Source organism: Dromiciops gliroides, chromosome 4 (assembly GCF_019393635.1).
Source record: "Dromiciops gliroides isolate mDroGli1 chromosome 4, mDroGli1.pri, whole genome shotgun sequence".
NCBI lineage: Eukaryota > Metazoa > Chordata > Mammalia > Microbiotheria > Microbiotheriidae > Dromiciops > Dromiciops gliroides.
Genome location: NC_057864.1, coordinates 125128867 through 125151849, shown reverse-complemented (window position 1 = coordinate 125151849; position 22983 = coordinate 125128867). Strand labels below are relative to the sequence as shown.

The window sequence follows — 22983 nt, the reverse complement described above, 5'->3', positions numbered from 1 at the left end:
AGATGTGGCACATTATTGTTTTCAAGACAGAAAAATGAGAGAATCCAAAACAGAAACTATTATAGTTTCCTCTGTTATTCATTGACTAGTTGCCATTTGTGTTCTTTTTTTAAAAAAAGTCTAATATTCACCTATAGTGAGATCGTTAATCTTTAATGAATTATTTTAATTCTCTTTATAATTATACTTTATGATCTACTAATTTAGTCAACTTAATTTTCACCATAGGGAAGCATGGGTTTCTATATGTAAACTATATCAGGGTTCCCCAGTCCTTTCAATTATTTTGTCATTTTAATAGGACTGTCTTTTTTTCTTGTTTTGAAAAAAGTTTTTCTCATTTTGCTAGAAGAATATGCTTATACTTTTCCTCTTTCTGAGATTTTTTTCCCATTCTACCCCCCCCTCATAACTTTTCCATTATGATTGCTTGAGCTCAATCTTTGGACAATTTTTTCTTTTATATCATTTCAAACATATCAGGTGCACGGATCTTTATCCGAGTACCTTAGCATATTCCACTGTTGCTACATTAACAAGAATCAGTCATAATCTTTTTTTGTGGGAAGAAAGGACCAAATTATATAGCTTGGGTGACTTAAGGGCATTCAGATTAGCAGGTCTTGAATTTTATATAAAGATTTTGAATTTGATTTCTGCATCTACCTGGTTCTTAATTGACATTTTAAAGGGTATATAAAGTTGCACTCTTTGATCCTCCACATAATAGATGTGGTTTGGGATTTGTTAAGTTAGCTAATAGTTAAAAGATTTTAATTATTTTACCCGAGTCTTGCATTCTCTGCTTATTGGTGCATAACTAGGTTGCATCAATTCTTTTTAGAACAAAGAGCACAATAGTCAACCAGTTAGGCATCTGGATAAGCCTAAGAATTTAGAAATGGAAAGTTAATGAGTAATATTAACTTCAAATCTTTTTGATAGATTCTTCTTAAAAGATATCAAAAATTTCTTGTTCTTCAATACTTCAAGCATCTGGGATATGAAAACATTAATAATATACTTTTCTTGTATTACTCCTAAATGACTGACTTGTTTTCTGATCTACCTCTGTTATTGTAATTCTAACATTTTAAGTGTTGGAAGAGACATCAGAGATTAATTGGTCCAACTCCTACCTGTGATTTCCCTTTTTTTTAATCAGTCTTCAGGGGATTTTTACTCATAGCCACTCAGAGAAGTTGGGTAACCCGTCCTGCCTTGTCATAAAACTAAACAAACCAACCATATAGTCCTTTCCAACAAAACTAGCCATGTTATTTATATTTGTGTGTTTGTCTGTCTTTTTTTAGGATGTAAGCTTCAAGAGATCAGGGTATATGTTCTGTGATAGCATGCTGTGAGTGCTTAATTTTTTATTAGTAGAATAAATTTAGATGTTTTCTCTGCCTGCTTTTCTGAGGTCTGAAGTCTGTCAGATAAAGTAAAAGGACCAGCTAGTCACTAAATAATACTCTACTTCTTGCTTCTCCTAATGCCATCCATATTATAGTAACCCTCTGTGGTTTTCCCAGTGTCTAAAGTATCCTGAAGCAATATTGATAACTACTGTAACTTTCTCAAGCTATCAGGATAGGTGGAAATACATAGGATAGGCGGACTCCCTTTTTAACCAACTTGAAGGGTTGTCAGAATTCCTGCCGTTAAAATGGAAACATAGTACTAAAGTATACTGAAGAGTTAAATGAGGGTTCTTGAAATTTTGTTTTTGTGAAATAAAATCTTGTATACCTTTAACTAGTTAACATTGATTACGGGAAGCCATTTTGGAAGAATAATGAGATACTTTGCCTATCCCAAAGTAGTGATATCTGTGACAGTTAGGATCATAGGTCTGAACCTTGAGGGGACCTCAAAGGCCACCTAGTCCACCTCTCTCATTTTGGGGAGAAGGGAACTGAGGCCCAGGAAAGAGAAGTGACTTGTCCAAGAGAACACAAGTAGTAACCATCAGAGGAATTTGAACCTAGGTCCTCTGATTCTAGAAAAAGTGTTCTTTCCAACATGCAACATTGCCTCTCAGATACTCCTGCTATGCTCTGATATAACTGTATTTGAATTCAAGAGAGTCTTAATATTTGATGTGGTTTTCAAAAGTGTTGTAGTAATATTTTATAAATTTTGTTTGGGTTAAAATGTTCTTTGTTGTTTGCATCCTATGGGGAAAGAGGTGTGTAAAGGTAAAAACTAAAATTTCCATATAGCAACTCAGAATTTCATTTTGTCTCCACCTTGAGCTAGCAAGAGACCTTTTTTGAAATAGCTTTCAACAATTCAAGCACCAATTTTGGGGGGCTTTCTTTACAACTCAAAGGAAAGAAAGATGAAACTACTCTATTAAAACAGTATTTCAAATTTTATTAAGATATTTAATATTGTACAATATTAGCACACAGATACTATATAGAAACACCTTATCTGAAAGAAAATATAGTCTTTAAGTCCTTAGATTGCTAAGGGAATGGGTCTTGTGAACACATTTGTTATACATAATTTATTTTTCAACATGATTTATTGTAACCACATTGTTTATTGCAAACTCTTAGCAAGAAAATGGAAATTTTATTTTATAGAACTGGATATTATAGTGGTATTCATTTAAAACAGAAATATACCTAATATGGATCTGGCACACTCAGGAAATAGACATGATTCAGATGAACCAATCCCAAGTCTTGGGACTTTCACCTCTCTTGTATCCTAAAAACTGAAGGAATTAGGGGAAGTACTTTTCCATACTGAGATTTTTATTAAATGTCTACAGTTATTTTTTTTAAAATTATGACTAACTTCATCCTATAGCACCAATGATTTTCTGTTTTCAGACATTAAACATAGCATACCTGATTTGGCTCTAAATTTGAAGAAACCACAAAGTTGGGAAGTCCAAGATCAACTAGAAAGTCATAGGAGCCTCTTGGGTTGCCCTGGGGCTATTCAACAAGCTATGGAAAATAAAAATGGGGAAACTACCCTCCTACATTTAATTCTGGTGGAAAGACATCAGGGACATTTAAAATTTATGAAAAAGCATTTATATATCATGTATCCTTTATAGGGAAAGGGGCTATAGAAACATTACAACAGAATAGCAAACTAGAGATTTAGACAGACAGAAAGTAGATAAAAGAAGTTGTATTTTAACATTATTTGCTAACTTCCTTTTAAAGATAGCAGTAGTATTATAGATACAATATTGTAGCTATACCATTAAAGAAAATTCCATTGTAGCGACATTATCATAAATTTATTGTATATACAAGTATTATAACTCTTATAATTAAAGAAATTTCAGGATGATAGCATTTACCTTTCAGACATGGGACTTCACTAAAAAGAATATCAAAAGGATTTATAGTGCATATTTGAGTTGGAAGAGACCCTAGAATACAGCTGAGCCAACCTTTAATTTTACAGATAAGGAAACTGAGGTTCAGAAAAGTGAAGTGTGACATTTAAAATTTAATGTGTGGGGGGGCAGCTAGGTGGCACAGTGGATAAAGCACCAGTCCTGGATTCAGGAGGACCTGAGTTCAAATCCAGCCTCAGACACTTGACATTTACTAGCTGTGTGACCCTGGGCAAGTCACTTAACCCTCATTGCCCCACCAAAAAAAAAAGAAAGAAAAAAAAACTCATTCAAAAAAAAAATTTAATGTGTGGTCGCCTTATTCCTGTCCCAAGTACAGGGAAAGCTAGCTAGTATTTAATTATAAATTAGAAGCTTCAGCACCAGGTTTTGTCATTAAGCATTTATTAGAGAAAAAGAGAACAATTGGGTCAGAAAGCTAAGAAAAAGCCTATCTACCCTAGAGGAGAGATAAGAGTTCACCCCGGCCTTCTTCTAAGAGTTCTCTGCCACCAACAGCCTGTTTGAGAGACGAACTGAAAGAGCAAGCTTCCTCTCCATCCCAAGGAGAGGCGGTCCTTCCACACTGCTTCAGGCTAATTGGCTAGCATCACCCAAATCCATTGGTTCGCTGGACTTGAGGGTGGTCCTGTGTTGAGTTCAGAGTCTGCAGTCTCTGAGAACACACCCTCTTCAGAGTCAGTCAGGTGTGGTTTCAATTGAATTAACTTTAAGTTCATTAATCAGTGAAGTCAGTCAATCTCAGTCTATCCAATCAGTCCAAATCAATCCCAGCTGGGGCCTTTGGGCATTGGCAAAGCCTATTATTTTCTTACAAGAAGTGACTTGACTAGGGTCACATGCCTTGTAGTAGAAGCAAGAACCAAACTCAGCTCTCCTAAAATCCAATTCAGTGTGTTTGTCACTTCATGCTAAGAATAGACAAGCATCTATGGATGACATAAGGCAATATGTAGTCATAGACCTTTGAAAGCAAAGTCCTGAAACCATTTCCCCCTTGATTCTGCTTCATCAGTTCTTGATGTCAGTCTCAATTTGACTATGAATGGGGATGGTAGTTTTCTGTAAGGTCTCTGAATCTTTGGAGTTTAATTTCTGTGGGAGTCTGGCAGAATCCAAGGGTTTGTGGCATATGGAACAAGCTGAAAATTTATTCCTTGTTTTAGCCTTTCATTTGCAGAATATATAATAATGGTACAGGGATTATGGTGTGGTTGATTAATTATTTCAAAAATATACATGTTCAATATGAACTAGTTTTGAAAATTCACTGTAAGACACATTTATTTCTTGGTTCTAGTTTCATGAAAGAACTCATTTTTTAATGTTTTTCCTTACAGTTCTAAAGAATATTCTTACTTATAATAAGGAATTCCCCTTTGATGTTCAGCCTGTCCCATTAAGGTAAGAAAAAAAACAAAAAAACATCATTTCAACTCCAGTGTTGTATCTATATTTCTGAGGATATTTTTATATTCACATGAGTAGTACCTTGGGAAATAAGTGACTTAGAATCATATTGTTTGCGTAACTCATTATTTCCTTTTATATATAGAAGAATTTTAGCACCTGGTGAAGAAGAGAATTTGGAATTTGAGGATGATGATGAAGAGGGTGGTGCTGGAGCAGGGTCTCCAGACTCCTTCCCTGCTAGAGTTCCAGGTAGGATTCATCAATTAAAAGAATGATGTATTTGTTTTTATTTAAGATCAAGAAATATGGAGCTTTTCTCCTAGTTTTTTCAAGAAGGGAGTAAAACTTCTTGAGCAGGTTTTCATGATCATGTGTAAAGTAGTTACTGTCCTGTATCAGTCTCTGAAAATAGCATCAGAATAGCTCACATTCTTATAGTGCCTCAAGGTTGCAAAGTGCTTTCCATTTATTATTTACCTAGCATGTTTTTAAGTAATCGTTAAGCACATGAGATCAATAATTAACTAACTCTAGGCTCGGACAAATTGGATGAGACTCATGTCTTATGAGAGAGAATTTTTTTTTTTACATGCTTAGGTTGGGGAACTCCATGTTTCTCTTCCTTTTCTGCAGTCAGCCAGGCCTTTTATCTTCCTTGGCAGGCTGGGATGTGTCCTTGCCTTTTTCCTCCTGGCCCCCAACCATCTCACCACACCCTGTTTTTCTCTCTTTGTACAGTTCACTTCATATATCTAGTTAGCCTCAGAAAGTGGAACAGTATTCAATGATACAGTATTTTTTTAAGGCAGTAGAATTTTTGTTAATACAATGAAGGTTTCAGGGTTCTTAATGCAGTACTCCTAGATTTATTTGCTACATTACTTCTGATGTGTTTTATAATGAAAGAGTGTAAACAATCTTGCTTTTGCAAAAGGAGTGAGGTGGGGTAGGCAACTTCTTTTGCTGGCTTGAAATTTCTGTTTCCTCCTCAAACCACATGCTGTAATCATTGTGGTTTCAAGTTTTAGGAATGCCCACTTAATCTGATAGTTTCCTTGCTCAAAATACTTATCAATGGAGAAACCTGGAGCAAATGACAGTAATGAGAAAGAAATGATTTGAATTCATGTTTTGGATCCCAGGTGCTCAAATGAAGATGCTACCTGTTCTCTTACTGTGAGCTCATGATTTTATGAGAGATTAAATAATAATGTAGGGTTTTTCTATGATGTGTTATTGCAGTATTTAAGCATAGCCCCTTTTCCTTTGTAGCACGAAGGTCTGCAGGTTTGCAGTGTTGTATGTGCTATCAGAGTCCATTGCCAAGGCAGTCAATTTTGCTGACCTCTTGGTTACAGAAGAGAACTCTGTATGTTGGAATAAGACTGCAATAAATACCTGAAGACAACAGTAAAATTTCTAAAAATATGTAGTTGACACTAGCTGTGTGACCCTGGGCAAGTCACTTAACCCCCATTGCCCCGCAAAAAAAAAATGTAGTTGAGAATAACAATTATCTGATTCCTTTTGTGACTTATATGAAAAGTAGGGAAGTACTTTTCAGAAGTGTGAGGGAAGTGTTAGAAACAAATAAGCTATCTTTGTGACTTGGGATTGCCTTTCAGGACCATTCTTTTCATAATCATTTATAAAGTCGTGTTTATTCTGAAAATAGAAAGATAACACTAACTTTTAAAGGATCTTCAAAGCACAGGAAATTTTTCTTTTTTAAAAAAATCATGCTAAAAATCCATCGACAGGGGCAGCTAGGTAGCCCAGTGGATAGAGCACCGGCCCTGGAGTCAGGAGTACCTGAGTTCAAATCCGGCCTCAGACACTTAACACTTACTAGCTGTGTGACCCTGGGCAAGTCACTTAACCCCAATTGCCTCACTAAAAAAAAAAAAAAGAAAGAAAAGGAAAAATCCATTGACAAAGACTTAGAGGCTGTATCTGCAAACTCAGTGGCAGACTAATTCTTACAGTTGTGACTAAACTTTCATTAAAACCACAATACTTTTGGAATGACTAATTTCAGTTCTGATGCTTTAAAACCATCAAATAGATGGACTGTTCTGATTTGTCTAAAGGTTATTAAACGCCAGGAGGTCATCAACTCCATATGAGTGTTCTGAAATATGGACTTTACGTAAATTCTAGGTGGCAGTCATGAATGGTTTAAGAAATTTATTGTTGGGGAAAGTTCACATTTAGGTGATTCCCTACAGCCTTAATTTGTGAAAGTGAAATTTTATTTTCTAGTTGTTTGGTATGAGAGGGGTTAGTAAGCAGTTTTGATCCACTTAATATTAATGAACAGTTGTATGTAGGTAGATTGGTTTCAGGGACAGCTAGGTGGCACTGTAAGGGTGCTGGGCTTGGAGTCTGGAAAACTGAGTTCAGATTTGGCTCCAGAAACTTATTAGCTGTTTGAATCTGGGCAAGTCATTTAAATTCTTTCTGCCTCAGTTTCCTCAACTGTCAAATGGGGGTAATAATATCACCTACCTCCCAATGTAGTTGTGAGGGTCAAAGAAGACAGTATTTGTAAAGTGCTTAGCACAGTGCCTGGCACATAGTAGAACCATAATGTTTATTTCCTTCTTTCTTCCTTCCTTAGCTGAAGGAGCACCAATTGAGATATAACTTAATATCCAAGAGTGTTCATACCCTTTTGTACTGGCCATTGTTCCATGTGTGAAATGGATTTCCTTCCTTACATCTGCCTCATGAAATCTCATCCTTTCTTGAGGTTGCTGCTCAAGCATCACCAATTATGAAGCCTTCCTTAATCTCCCCATTTGCTAGTTCTTTTCCTCTTCTACCACCTTATAATTTAACTACTTTGTATTTATTCTTTTTATACATATTTTGTACACACTTTTATATCTACTTGTCTCCCCCATTAGAACATGAGCTTCTTGCAAGGAGGGAGGAGTCTTTTTCATTTTTTTGTATTTGTATCCATTGCCTGGCACATAGTAATGAGCTTGTACTTGTTGATGGATTGATTAGTGAAATCTTTTATAATGGAATGCTTAGCTAGAAATGGTCTTTGGCATTTCATTCACTGTCAAATGTAGTGTTCTCTTATTCTGTACACACACACACACACACACACACACACACACACACACACACGAAAGGAAAATCAAATTAACTGGAGAAAGGTAACATTGTAGATAATTTTGGTGCCTTTGAAGGGCAGTACTACTGGATAGTGTTTGGCACTTGAGTTGCAAGACACTTAGAGAAGGTGGGTAAAGAGATTATGTACTTGAGGGTATAATACCATTTTTGTTTTACTTTTACTTTTTTTGGACATCCTGTGTGATTCTTTTCCTTGACCTGCCATAAATCTTCCATGGGGTATATGACAAGGCATCTAGTTTCAAAGAGCTTGTGATAGCTAGCATTGATGTAGATTTTTAAGACTTGTAGTCATTTTATATATATTATCTCATTTATTTTAGATGGAGTCATACACCAAAGAGATAAATAGAAATACAAAATGTGATGATTGCCAAAGTAGTGGAACAGTCAGTATAATAGTGGGGACTGTAGGAATTACTAATTCATACTAGAATATTATGGTCAGATTATGTGTTCTTGTTATGTTACTCATTTACACAGATTCTACATTTATCCTCCAACTGTAGCTTTTAAAATTTCAGCCTTTTATTGGTGAACTTTCTCACTTAACTGACCAGGAAGTTCTCTTTTATTATCTTGATGCAGTCCTCTAAACTGTTAGAGAAGTTGCCCTTTTCGCCACTAGTTGGTGCTTTTGCTTCTTCAGTAAGGTCAAATGCTAATTCATAGTAATTGAAGAAATAGATTATTTAGAGTCATATATGCATCAGAGTTTAGTGCCTTGGGAAATACAAAACAGAAAAAGAAAGAATTACACTTTGCTTAACCATGGAGAAAGAAACTGCCTGGGAAAGTGCTGAAATTGAGATGCCTAGATTCAGATTCTAGTTCTGCTTACTTACTAGCTGTGCCCTTGGATGAGTTTCTTGACCTCAGCATCTATATTTGATTCTATGGTTTTTACAGTCTTTATACATGGGTTTATGTTTCAGGGGTATATGGAGTTTTGTATGAATGGGGTCCCAGCTATATAGTTCTCCTTTAAGGGAAAGGTCCCTTTATCCTCAAAAACTGAGGTTATGATCTTATAACAAAACCCCAGAGTAGGCTTTTAGTGGGGAACAAAACTTTGTAAGTAGTGGATTAAAAAGTAGAAAGAATGACGTTTTTATTTTACCTGCTCTTAATTAAAAACAATTTTGTCCTAGATACATGTTTATGGGATAAAGGAATCTTGAGCTTTGTTTACATAGCTTTCCAGAATCCAAGGTCATCTCCTTACTTTAATAAGGTCAAGAAAACAACTCTTGTCTTCTGCTGTTTTTTACTAACATTAGCAACAGTTGTTGGGAGTAGAACTTTAGACATTGCTTATTAGGATGAAGGAAATACTCTCTTGTGGTAACTGAGGGTGTTGCAATTTTTGAACTCTAAATTGCCAGCTAGACAAAGATTGCAGTCAGTTTGGACCTTCTTGCCCCCCAGCCCTCCTTGAGATATGCTTTGTCCTTATTGCTAATTCTTACTGATGTATGGGAAAAAATATGCGGGACTGGATGTAGAAAGGAATGAGAATTGGCATACATTTCTTTTTTCTAAACAGTTGATTTTCTATAACTATAATTGTCCCCCCTCCTTTGTTTTATGATGTTAAATTGGAAATGATTTTTGTAATTTTCATTAGGCAATTTGGTCATCATATTCAGTTTCTCAGATTCCCAAACATTTGAATTCCATTCAAATTTTAAAAGACTATTACTGGTTCCTCCTAATAAACTATTTTTTGTTTGTTTGTTTTTTGGTGAGGCGGTTGGGGTTAAGTGACTTGCCCAGGGTCACACAGCTAGTAAGTGTTAAGTGTCAGAGGCCGGATTTGAACTCAGGTACTCCTGAATCCAGGGCCAGTGCCTTATCCACGGCGCCATCTAGCTGCCCCCCTCCTAATAAACTATTAACATATTTTCTAAATTACACTTATTTTGGGGCAACAGATAGATATTTCCTGTGTGATTTAAATTCTTTAAATGATAAACTTTGAATTGTTAATATCGTTTAGTACTGAGCTTTCAGCACTGAAGTAGGAATCTTTAGATCTAGGGCAACTTTATCCCCCCTAGATATTAAAGAATTTGAAAATCATCTTGCCATGTTAATGAGGTTTTTAGAGAGAAATAGTTTATTTAACTATGTGAGAGCCAGGGCCATGTCTTCTCTATGTTCTTTTAAATACCTACGTTAAAATTATTGGTAGGGTTAATGTTTATTGCTGTTTCTTTGTTACCAGGTACTTTATTACCAAGGTTGCCATCTGAACCAGGAATGACGTTACTCACTATCAAAATTGAGAAAATTGGTCTGAAAGATGCTGGGCAGTGCATTGATCCCTATATTACAGTTAGTGTAAAGGGTAAATAGCTCTATTTCTACATTCTGTCTCTGATGCATTTTATAGTACTGCTTCTTGTGGTCAAGCCATTGACATTTTTTTGTCATGTATCTGTGACAAACTCATTTTGGTTCTCTCTATAGTGAGACAGGATAACTGGGAATAGATCTCCATTCATCATCTCCCTCCCCTCTCCTTTATTACCCACCCCCCCAAATTGAGAGGGATATGCCAAAAGCACTTGCCCGTTTATAAAATAAACGATGTACAACACTGCTTTTGGGGTTTTCCTAAAATGTGTCTATTTTAACTCTAGTATTTCCATCCAAGGTGGTCATTAAGCATTATTTCTTTGAAGGAATGAGTTAATTCACTACACATTTGAAGGGTCTGACCCTTTTGATACAAAATCAAGTACTCTCCATTTCCCCTGACCTTCCTGCTATAGGCACTCCCTTTCATTTCCAAGGGAACTCTTTGCATGGGAGAGATCTGTAGAGGTAGCTGAGAATTGGATCTTTGATGAATCACCAGTGCAGATGGAAAAAACATGGATACACCCACAAACATCCATATCCTGAATGTAATCCTGTGGGACACTGAAAAAGTGAAATATTTGTTATCCTTAACTATGTTGCCATGGTTATTAAACATGATTATTTTTAGGAATTTTCTTCTATTGAGTTGTTTCTTGTAGACAGTTTTATTTTCATTTTTGACTGAGTAGAGATCTAGAATTGGACTTTTTGTTGTTAAACTTTTACATAGCACTTCAATTTTCATCAACTAATTACTAAAAATAACTATGAACCTACTTTATGTCTTATCCAATAAGACTACATGATTAGTACAAGTTGCCTATTTGACTGCCCCCTAAGTTTGGTCAAATCACAGGGACAGATTTAACTTAATCTGTGGCATTAAATGGGAATGGGGGGAAGATATGCTGTTAAATACTGTTACTTGAATTGTTAAATACATGTTACATGAAGCTAACAGTGCTAAGTGCCATCAAATACATGTTCCATTAGAAATATATTGTAGTTTTTTAAAAAATCACTTATAAGACTGCTTTATAGAGTCATGTTAAGAAATGGATACTTTTAACAATTATAAAATTAAATGTAAATGTCACCAAGCCTCTGCCATTGTCACTTGGTTGTGCCATGAAACATTCCTACTGCTTGGTCCTAAGACCTTCATGGACTCAAATTGCCAAATGCAATGAATTATATGTTGTTTCAGAACATAGACTTGTAAAGAAACCATAGAAGTACTTAAGTGTGCAAAAATAATTAAGCCAATGGAACACTGTATCTGGAAGATAAAAGCTACAATCTACATTTGTTGCACCACTTTTTTGTTATCGGTCAGATTTGATTACAGCAAATATAGTGCACACTTCATTAAGTGCCTTATACATAATAGGCACTTAATAATTCTTTTTTTTTTTGTTAATAATTATGATTCCATGACCTACCTAAAGACCCATTTCAGGAAGTACTTAGTAAAATGGAAGTACAATATAATGAAAGAACTTGTATATCACTTTGGAGTTTCACAGTAATGGAATCTGATCTGTAATTAGGTTTTTGTCTCTGAATTTTCACTTTGAATTCTCTTGTGTTTTAGTCATTATCTCCTGGTGCTTTGCTCTCTGGTTTAAAAAAAAAAAAGATGATAGGTATTCATTAAGGACACATACAAAAAGGAAAATTATTGCTTCTGGGAAAACTTTACAATCATTTAATGATTACATTTGTATGATGACAAAATGAGAGGTATAACTTAAGTGATTTCATGGTCTACTTGTTTTTTATATTTAGGTATTCATGATTCATGGTAGAAACTTTCTTTTTCTATAGATCTGAATGGCATAGATTTAACCCCTGTGCAAGATACTCCTGTGGCTTCAAGGAAGGAGGATACATATGTTCACTTTAATGTGGACATCGAACTTCAGAAACACATCGAAAAATTAACCAAAGGTTTGTAGCATTAAAGAGTAAGAAACGGTATCAGAGATACGTAGGTATTATATGACTATATTACCCAGTTGTGTAATTAAGAAAAACTTGCTTTAGAAACAAACTTCCTTTTGGTTTTTCTTATCATAATGAACCGGGGGTGCTACTTAATAACAAAGCCACCACATAGAGTTGAAATCACTTTCCCTCCTAAATTTAACACATAGAAAGGAGGGTACTATAATTCCTAATTAGTTGTCAAGGGGAATAGAGGGCAAAATAAAATCTTTGAAAAAGTATAATGTGGTAAAATTATATTTATCAGTTAAAGAATGCTTGAGAACTTGATACTTTTCTATGGCTTTGACCTTGTGATTCTTAGAATATCCCCCTCAAAAGGTTTTGAAATCTCTGTCTTCTGAGAGTCACATCCTAACTATAGTTTCTCAAACCTCCGTTCTTTGGAGGAAATAAAATGGAATGCAATCAATGTGCCAGGTCATTTCTGACCTTTGAAGAGCACTTAGAATCTATGAAAAATCTTTCCTGAAAATATTTGATGTTTTCTTTCTCCATTTGGTGTTGAGGTGAACATTCAGGAGTGCTGTTTGAAAGAATGTTAGCAGAATGGATGCTTAATAATAAGGTCTTACCAAATGAATTTCAGGTTGAAATATGTCATGTGAATGAGAACTGTTAATAAAATGTGCTTTTCCTTGTGTACTATGTAGATATTTCCTTGAAAACTGTAATTGTTTTGCAAGCAGGGGAAATTTTCATGTGCTTATAACTTTTCCGTTTTAACACACCTCTGTGTCCTTGATGACGTAACTCACAAGATGCTAAAAGTAAAACTGTATTCAGAGTTTGAATCCCCTCACACTCCCAGGCTTTGTGATTTTATTTTTGTGACTCCTTTAACCCTAACTTGGGTCAGTGCTAAGGTGCACCTATGGTGCTTGTTTATATGAAGTTTAATTAGTCTTCCCATCTGGCTGTTCTTGTGAGGAATGACCTCATCACAGATTTTGCCTTTGTGTTTGTGCTTATGCATAACACGTAGCACAAAGCTATGCATGCCAGGGGCTTAGTAAATACATTATTTGCTGGTGATAGATAAATAATTCAAAAGAAATTTGTTTGTAAAAAGATTTTTCCTAAAAATGAAAAACACTTGGGATCTTTCCCACCATTCTCAAGTATTAATTTAACCTCATGCTCACTTTAGATCACAGACACAGCTAAGCTTCTTGGAAGAGACTAACAAATTTGATCTGCTCTCCTTATTGGCTCAGAAGTAGTTCCTCTAGTATTATGGGAGGTGGAAGGGAGGAAGTAGCCATTTTATGGATCTGGGAGGGGCTTATTTTGGGAAAGGGAGGTCACCAGCACCCTAAATACTGTAATTCTGTTGTGTGTGGTGGGAGAAGCCTGGCCACTTTTGCTTATCTCTCCCCTACCCAGATCCTGTTGTCTCCTGAGCGATTGGTTTCTCTTTTCCCCCTGACAGGTGAGGCACTCCAATTGGACCCAAGTGCCAAGGCTGTGCACACGTTTCTGAACATTGTTAAGCTTCTAGTAACTTGTGAGTTTTGTCATCAGTGAAAATATTAGATGTGTGTTGGCTGGCGGTCTTTATAATCCGAGATACACCACAGTTCCGGTTAAGTCAGCATTAATAGGTAACCAGTTAACATAAATTCCCGATTCCCCTCCCCCAATTTTCATATATCTTCTTTTGAAATTGCTGTTAGCTAAATTGGTGTGTGGTGTTCTCCTCTTCTTCTTCTTCTTCTTCTTTTTTTAAAGGGTGGGAGGATGGGGAAGCTTTCTGATTTGGGGAATTAAAAATAATTCCCACCACTTCCCAGTTGTGGGAAAACTGGCTGCTTTTCTAGCCTCATCTTCCTTTATGCTCTCATTTTATAAGGTATTTGTTATTCTCAAAAGTGAGTGGTATAGTAAAGAAATTGCCATTATTATTTGGACTACTTTATTTATTAACAAAGTGCTTCCTTTATTCCTGTAGTGTGATTTATATCGTTTCAACTGAGAAACACCTGAATTGCTTTGTATTTTTTTTCTTATGGTAAAGGAGTGATTGTAGTTATAATTCCTTCAGTATCTCTTTAAAGCACCCTGCCAACCTAATGCATTTCTATCCAGTGACTTTTAAACATGATCACCAGATAAATGGGATATTTTCTTATCATCCTCAGTATCTTTTTATGTATTTTTAAACATGCTTTTGTGTTTTGTGATCTTAACCATTTATAATATTTTTATAAATTTGAGTTAGTCTAGCTTACAGAAGACAGTTTTTGGTAAATACCACAATAAGTTCTAAATAACTATGTTGAACTGAGAAAAAATATACTTGATTCAGGTCACTAAAATTATGCCATTTACTATTTTTTCATGTGCTGCTTCTCTATCGGTGGAAATGGATTAACTCAACAGAAATATATTGACTATATTGTTGCTTATGTGAGGTTATTTTCCCCTCAGGTGCAGCTATTTTCTTTGAATTCAAACACTATAAGCCTAAGAAAAGGTTTACCAGCACCAAGTGTTTTGCTTTCATGGAGATGGATGAAATTAAACCTGGGCCAATTATAATAGAGCTGTAAGTGAAATGCAAGTAAATTCATACTTGTTTAGTGGCATTTGAGTTACATACCTGTCTAGATTCTTCCCTTGTTCAAAAAGTAATGTGGTTCTCTGTAGAGTAGATCCAGAATCCTAAATCTTAGGTACCTTTCCGATGTTAAAAATTAATCTTCGTTACCTTGAAAAGATTAGTCACCGAAGTTTATTTACAACATACCTTCTGTTGTGGTTCCAGATACAAGAAACCCACTGACTTTAAAAGAAAGAAACTACAGTTGTTGACCAAGAAACCACTTTATCTTCACCTCCATCAAACTTTGCACAAGGAATGACCATGGCATGTATATCCTGAAACTTCTGTGATCTGAACCCCTCACTACAAAAATCATGGTAGCTCTGTGTAGCACATTGATCCTTCAGTAGGCTCCTAGGAAACCAGCCCTCCTCATGCTAATAAATGAAAAGAGTGATCCGTTCTACGGCTACACCACAGAGAGGTCCAGCCCATCAGTGGAAACCAGGAGGACTGCATTCATTCATAAAGAGCTCCTTTGGCATACATGTCTTTCCACAGATTTTTGAAACAGTCTGACTTGTGACTAGCGTACATGGTAAAAGTTTTAAATTTACTTACTTTAGAGATTAACACCAGAGCAGGCAGGAACATTTGTCTTCTGTGCAGGTTTTACTCCCCTAATTTACCTCTGCTTCAGTTCATTCCTTTGAATCCATGTGTTTATTTCCAGGTTTTTGCTGCTTAGGGTAGGAGTTGTCCAATGCAAGAAAAATTTGCCAGGTACCAGAACTGGTGAACTTGTAAAGGGTTTATATCAGGGGTGGCTCACCACTCACCCATACTAGGTGATTGGTTATGGGGAAGCTGCAGAATAATTTATAACTTTACCATGAACATAGTTGAATCTCATGGGGGGAGGGAGCTTGTTTTCCAAATTTTTACAACCCATTCACCAAATGACTTGAGGAAAAACTTATTTAAAGAGCTGGATTCTTTTTAGATATTTAAGGGAATAGTCATCTAGGTTTCTTTTTTTCCTATTCAAAGCTCTTCCTCAGCCAAGTAATTCTAGGGTGGCAAATATGAGTAACCTAGAAAGTGTCTTAAATTTTTATTTTGTGTCAGTGTTCAGCTACTGTGATGTGGTTGAAATAACCTTTTGTATGGTTCTAAGCCATCTAGTAAAAAAAATGTTTGAATTCAATCAGTTTCCTAAAGAGACCTGCTGGAGTTACTGCTGTTTTTTCTGAAAAGTGATTCTGAATCCTCGAAAAACCTGCATACCTCTTATAGCAATTTGTATGCCAGTCTAGAAAGTTACTCTAAATTTTGTTTGAGATAGATAGCTAGGGTTACCATTTGTTTTCTATTCAGATTGTCTTAAGTCATCTATATGAAAAGATGCAGGTCATTAGCATATAATTTGATTAGCTACATTTTTTTTTTACTTAATAAAGGGTCATAAATAAAACCCAAACAGACCTTTCATATACTTAATAGGTGGGATATTTAATACATTCCTTTAAGGTCTGTTGTGTGCTTTATGTGGATTATATGTAGTATGCACATACTTTCATATGCACTTATATAATAGTAAAAAAAAAATCCAGCACCGAGTGAATGCATTGTCAATACTAGCTTTATGTTTTATTGTATAATCAGTTTTACAACTCAGCTCATTTGCTTTCTGTACCACATAATTCTTACCAGTTGCATAACAATTTTATTAGGTAAACTCCAACAAAATAATTCAATTTATCCCTTCCTGCTTTAAGGGATATAATATTCTTTGCTTTCAGCTCTCTTTTTAGGTCAATTTTGTTTATGCTGGATAGACAATTAAATAAACTATGTAAACCATCAATAGTTGATGATAAAATCTCTCTCCCTTTCCTCATTCTTGATTGGATTCATTCCATTGGGGGGGAAATTATTTTCATATTCCTATTATCTGGGTTTAAAAGAGCTCTTGCAATTTGAATGAACAAATTCCTTGAGTTTAAATTCAAGACCAGATACCACATTATCTTCAAATAATGTAAAATTCCCATAGTGCTATGAAGCCTCTGAATATTCAGTAAATCTTGAGAAAACCTAAAAATAATCACTAAAATAACCTCAATTTGTGAAAATGTAATAAAAATGGCATTTTCTTTTCCTTCAAATAAAGTAAAGGAAATGTGCATGAAATGAAGTGATAATTTATATGAAAAAGTAACATTTCTGCTTCACAAGTGTGATTTAGAAGCACACCAGTGCCTTAGGAAGACCATTTGAAGAAGTTTAAGCTAAGTTTGACTGTGCTTCAGTTTTCTGGTGTAAGCACTTGTTATTGCAGAAACACCAACTAAATTCTATAAACTCACTTAAACTCTATAGCATTTTGTATGTCCTAAGTCCAAGCAATTTATAGTCTTCCTTTATGTGATAGATTTTTTCACTGATCTGAAGGGGTGAGCAATAACTACACTGTACATTTGTCTTTCCAAGATAGAGCGCTGCTGATTCACAAATAAGATGGCTTTGTGCAGTTGAATGAATTTTACATGGTAGCACTAGCAAGTGAGCAAATAAACATGGTTGGATGGGATGACTACTATAGTACAATACAGTTAATTTTTTTTGGAGTTCGTTCTAATGATTTAAAATAAAACTGATTCGTGCCATTTCTACAGTGACACTCCAACCGTGGGCTTTTTTTGGGGGGTGGGGGTGGAATGGTGCAACTAGTTGTATGTGATTTGAAAGTTTTATGTTGTTTGTGGATTGATTCATGTTAAGCCAGGCTTGAGTTTTTCTAAATTTCATTGATATGAACATGAGTTTTCCTCAAGAGTATACCATAGAAATTACTTAGGGGTAAAAGAGTTATGGAAAGGGAAAGAGTTCTCATTCCGAGTAAATGATTAGGTTGGATTTAGCTTTGCTACTGTGATTATCTACCTAACTGGAATCTGTATCCAACTGGTGTTTACAATTTTTGACTCAGCATTGTGTTACATGTCCAGGTGTCATAGGTATTCAAATAGTTATTCAAAGTTTGTGTTTGTGGATCAAGTAATAAAACTTTTTGTTATTTTACTAATGTTAAACATATGTCCTTTACTGTGAAGTATGGAATGTCTTTTTTTTTTTAATTGTTCCACTTGATCTTTTAAAGGGCTGGAGTAGCAGTGTGTGGGAGGATATGAAAAAATTAACATTATGCCTTTATAAGTGATTAAACTTTGAAGTATTTGTCCCATTTCATTTCTCTCAAAATGTATTGTGATAATGTAATGCCATTAGTCTAACAGATTCTTAATTTTCAGTGTTAAAAGCACAACCACTTCTTTACTAAAGCTTTTGCACCTTTTATATATACCATTCTTACCAGAGGCAAAAAATGGAGGCAATGAAAAATCATGCTGATGTAATTTAAGATGTGGAACTTCTTAAAGAAAGGGGGCAGGTCTCAAAAGTAATCACACTTTCCACTTTTAAGTTTCAGACTTGTAATAGCTCAGTTATAAACTTGAAATCTTAACCTATACAACACGTGCTGTAAGTAGTATGATTTGAAGTGCCTGCAAATTGTCTCTTTTACTGAAGCATTGTTTTAAAGTTATGTGATAATGTGGTGATATGTATGTAACAGAGATGCTCATTACTGTTTACAAGGTTCATCAATATTGTAAATTGAATCATCAGCAAACATGATTTTCCCTGGGATCTATATACTATCACATGGAGTCAAAACTCAGCTATACTTAAAATTTACAGTCAGGCCCCTTTTTTGATGAGTTAACACCTACATTATCAGAAGGTCTGACAATGACAACTGTCTAGAATATAACTTTATCTTAGTAAATAAGGAAAAAAACCAATGTATAAAGCCCCTAAAACAGTCATCATGGTCTATGCACTGAATCTAATGCACTTTACACACAGGACCACCCCCCCACCCCCATCCTTAACTCTTATTTATTTAGCTGTCTTATTAAAGTTGTGTATAATGATTTCTAAGGTGATAGCAAAGAGTGGGCTGCTAGAAGCAGGTATAGTGATAGCAAAAAGTGAATGTTAACAACCTTACAGTGGGGAGAAACAAAATAAAGAACAACATTCAGAACTAGTATAGGAACAAATAGCCTTACCCTCTATATTAGTAGCCCATAAAATAAATTAGTCAATGATAGCACAAAAGGCAGTGATGGGTATTTCTGACGACACCAATTTGTCAAGAAAAGGTTAAATGTACAATATTCCTTTTACCAAAGTAGGGAGTATGTGATACATTTTATAAAGTTAAAATAAAAGTTTTGATACTTAAATGGGTAGGCTTCAGTTACTGGGGAAATTCATTCACTCATTTGGAACAACCCAACTCCCTCAACAGTGCTGAATGAATGAACATTTTCCTTCCTACTCTTTTATTCTATTTATCATCCTTCATGTAACAGACTGACTTCTTTGGGTGATTACCCCAGAAATTATTGTAGCATGGAGGACTGTTCCTTACCTAGTAGGTGTTAAATCCCTTTTGGCTCTAAATGCTATGAAATGTTAATACTACAAATTCTTGTCTCTTGCTTGGATAGTGTCATTTTTCAGATCTATATTTCAGCCATGTTCCAATGAACAAAACACACAGTAAAATAAATCTGTTAACATTTATATGCATGTTTTTATTCTGTGGGAGGAACTCTTTTCATCCAGAAAACGTATCTCCCTCCCTTCCCCCCCCCCCCCCCAACCCAGGAGAGAAATGCATGCTTTTTATGAAAATGGGTTTCAGTCCAAAAAGTCATTCCATTTTCAGCATAAAGTGTGGAGAGCATGAAAGGATTCTAAGAAGGAACACAACTAGAGGAACCCTGGAAAAATGTTCACTTTCATCTAAACTGAATCTCCATGGTATAACTTCATTACTCAGATTATGGTAAAATCTCTCAAATTACATTCACCTATAATTGTGTCCAACACAATGCACAGTAACTACCCTCTGCTTGGGAAACTCATGAATGGACAAGAGTCACATAAAATGAGTTTTTTTCTGCATAGTTGAAAGAAACATCTTATTATATAGAGGGCAACCACTGGAGTCAGGGAAGAGGAGTCAAAATCTTGCTGTCCATAACACCACTTCCCTTAGCAATTAAAAAAAAAATTAAATAGGATTTATGGATTAACTGCATTAACTCAAATGGAAATTTAGTAACAAAATGGGAACCTTTTCATGGGAATTCTGTGTTGCTTAAGAACACTGAATATCTGCAAATCCTTATTTAAGTGTAACAAATCATTGCATTCATTTTGTAAGGACCAAAAAGTGCTTGCTATTTAAAAGCTAGCCAGCACTGCTTATCAAATGTTCACATCTTTGCAGTGCTAAAGGAAATGAAGATAGCACCTTGTATTTACCAAATAAGAAGCCAGTTTGCAGAGAAATCTTTATTTTCAACTATATAAAAAGAAATACAAATAAATTCAAAGGATATTGATAAGCCTTGTCCACCTGAATGTCTTAACCATGTTAAGGACAACTTTTTACATAAAGACTTCACTGTGGAAGTATTATTTAAATTGCAATAAATACATGGTTTTTTTCTTTTTGATTATTCAGGGATAACCAGGAAAAGAAAGAATGCCACACTTCAATCAAATTCTAGCCTAACTCAGATGAGGTTTTTGCAACATACTGATTATAGTAGAATAGACAAAGCCGTCTCAGTTTAAATAAAACTTCTAATTGTTCAATTTTCCTTTGTAATTTTACTGGCTAAGTACAAAATTATTTTTATACTTAGTAAACAATATTAGGAAGCACCGGATAAATACAACACAGATGGGTGGGTTTTAAACGGGGATAAGTATCCACACCTATGCTAAATAATCATTCCTTAATTGCTAGACCCTCTCATTTCCAAAAGGCCACAAATTATTGAATTGATTCAACATTAGAATTTAATCTCAACATTTCAACCAACTGAATTACTTAGAAATCATAAAAAAAAGGTTTTTCTTTGGATGATGTTTTACACAGCGCTAATAATCATCTTCCCAAGAGTCCAGGAAGGGGGAAAGTAGTTTTTGTTACTACATTAGTAAAAATATTTTTAGGATTAATTGTTTATGTTCCCAGTATTTAAGACCAGATCTCTTTAAAAAGAATCAAGTTTATCCATAGTCCCTTTGTAATAACTGTTACATGTATATTGCAGAAGTGTCTATACTAACAACAGTTTAACAAAATAACAGGGAAAAGGAGGTAGTGGGGATAGCGCTTAACCTTTTTTAATAAAGTATTTCCACAGGAAATGTTCTGATTACATTTATGACATTTTAAATCATCAATTACATAAACTACATAAATTACATAAACTAAAAACACAGGTATATTTTTGTATTGCACATTTAAGAAGCTGCAAAAGGCTACAGCTTAAAAGGTCTTTATTCATGGCAAAAATATACATTTTTGCATCCCAAATTATGGAGAGGTTGAATAGTTTGGCTCATAAATGCACAATGATGCCGGGGGCAAGCTTAATGGGGAAAAAAAAGTCCTGCAAAAAATAAAAAGTAAACAAACCTACATATGAACCTATAATCATGAAATTAAACTAAAATTTATTTTGAAGCCAATGAAGTCTTTTTGCCCATATGAAGTGTTCCAACAAGCCATTCTCTCTTTGAAGGCTAAAGTTATGGGTTCTGTTCTGGAGCCTGTGCACAGTCCTGTGTGCTTCCTTGAGAAGCATGAGGTGGATGAGGCGAGGGATAATCTCTAGAACCTGACGGTGTCAAGTCTCTTGTAAAAGGTGGAGGGGGATAGTCCCTTGGACCATGGGCTGGAGGTGGTAATCGTGGGCCAGGAGGAAGGTATTCTCTTGGGCCAGGAGGGCCTAAAGGTCCAAAAGGTGGGTGTCCACGTATATACTCTCGAGGGTCAGGAGGTGGGTCCCTTACTCCTGGTGGAAGGCCATGTAAATATTCCCGAAACCTTGGAGGTGGAGGACCACCAGGAACTAGCAAAGAAAAACAATATTAAATTACACAAAAGTTATATCTATAACCTGACACCATAAGAACTTGTGTTACATTTCTAGAATAGCATAACAACATTTATATATGGTATTAAATACTGAATTGAATACTATAAGAGCTATTCATTTCAATCCAGTACCACAATGTCTATTGAAATGAATTTAGTGTTTATTACCCTAGCAGCACAGGCATAAAAGCTAAGAACTTAACCTACTAACACCCCTTTTCCGCAGAGAACCGTGGGCTGCTTCAACTTCAAAATGCTGGGACTAGGCCAGGCCCATGTACAACTCAGCCAGGTATATTTTTGCATTGTAAAGCACCTGCAATGTGCAAGGCATAGTGCTAATCCCTGAAAATAACAAGAAAGACAAAAAGAGTCCCTGCCCTCAAGGAGTTTACATGAGGGAGACAACATGCTAACAAGCTTTATACATGATAAACAGGAAATAAAAGATCACCAGAGGCAAGGCACTAGAATTAAGAGGAGTTGGGAAAGGTTTCCTATAAAAGACAGAATTTTAGTTGAGACTTGAAGAAAGCCAGAGAAATCAGGAGGCAGAGATGAGAGAGAATTCCAGGCATGGAGGGCAGCCAGGATAATTTCTTCTTTTCCATCCTCTTCTGAATTAATAAAAAGTAAGAACAATACAAGCCTTGTGGTCAATCATCAATCTACACAGCGGTACCATACCAAGAGGTGGAGGAAGAGGTCGAGACCCAAAAGGTCCTCGTAGTGGAGGTGGTGGTCCAAATCGAAGAGGTGGGGGTGGAGGTCCTCCTACTGGTGACATAAGGGGCATTCCTGGGAATGGTGGGTGGCCTTTAGGACCAGTGTTGACCTATTAGAACACAAGTACAAATTTTAAAATAATATTTTGCTTTATGAGATGACAGACCAAAAGCGCCAACCATAAGCCCAGTGACAGATAAAAAGATATTTACTAGAAAGAAAAGGCTCGATACTTTGGCATCTTTCCCCTCCAACTAGCTTTGAAAGGAGCACAATCACTGCTGCTGCAGTTTTCTGTTACTATTTCAAACAAATTACTCCCATCTGACCACATGTTATTTAGGCAAG

General features: G+C 35.5%; 2 protein-coding genes across 7 annotated transcripts in view; one reads left to right on the top strand and one right to left on the bottom strand.

Annotated features, from left to right (window-relative positions):
* The window catches only part of AIDA (axin interactor, dorsalization associated), a 57058-nt gene extending 37526 nt beyond the window's left edge, over positions 1-19532 (top strand). Inside the window, exons 5-10 of one of the 3 annotated variants that reach the window (XM_044001165.1) lie at positions 4732-4795; positions 4947-5053; positions 10182-10304; positions 12149-12271; positions 14759-14876; positions 15096-19532. In XM_044001165.1, coding sequence (XP_043857100.1) covers positions 4732-4795; positions 4947-5053; positions 10182-10304; positions 12149-12271; positions 14759-14876; positions 15096-15192 — 632 coding nt within the window. In that variant the 3' untranslated portion in view covers positions 15193-19532. Of the gene's footprint in view, positions 1-4731; positions 4796-4946; positions 5054-10181; positions 10305-12148; positions 12272-13760; positions 14358-14758; positions 14877-15095 lie in introns of those variants that run through there. The other 2 variants (XM_044001167.1, XM_044001166.1) reach the window with 2 other exon arrangements.
* Positions 19533-20294: 762 nt separating this feature from the next.
* The window catches only part of MIA3 (MIA SH3 domain ER export factor 3), an 80718-nt gene continuing 78029 nt past the window's right edge, over positions 20295-22983 (bottom strand). For all 4 annotated transcript variants that reach the window (XM_044001159.1, XM_044001160.1, XM_044001161.1 and 1 more), the window contains 2 exons: positions 22597-22744; positions 20295-21883 (listed from right to left, as the gene is read on the bottom strand). In XM_044001159.1, the coding sequence (XP_043857094.1) occupies positions 21561-21883; positions 22597-22744 (471 nt within the window). In that variant the 3' untranslated portion in view covers positions 20295-21560. The remainder of the gene's footprint in view (positions 21884-22596; positions 22745-22983) is intronic.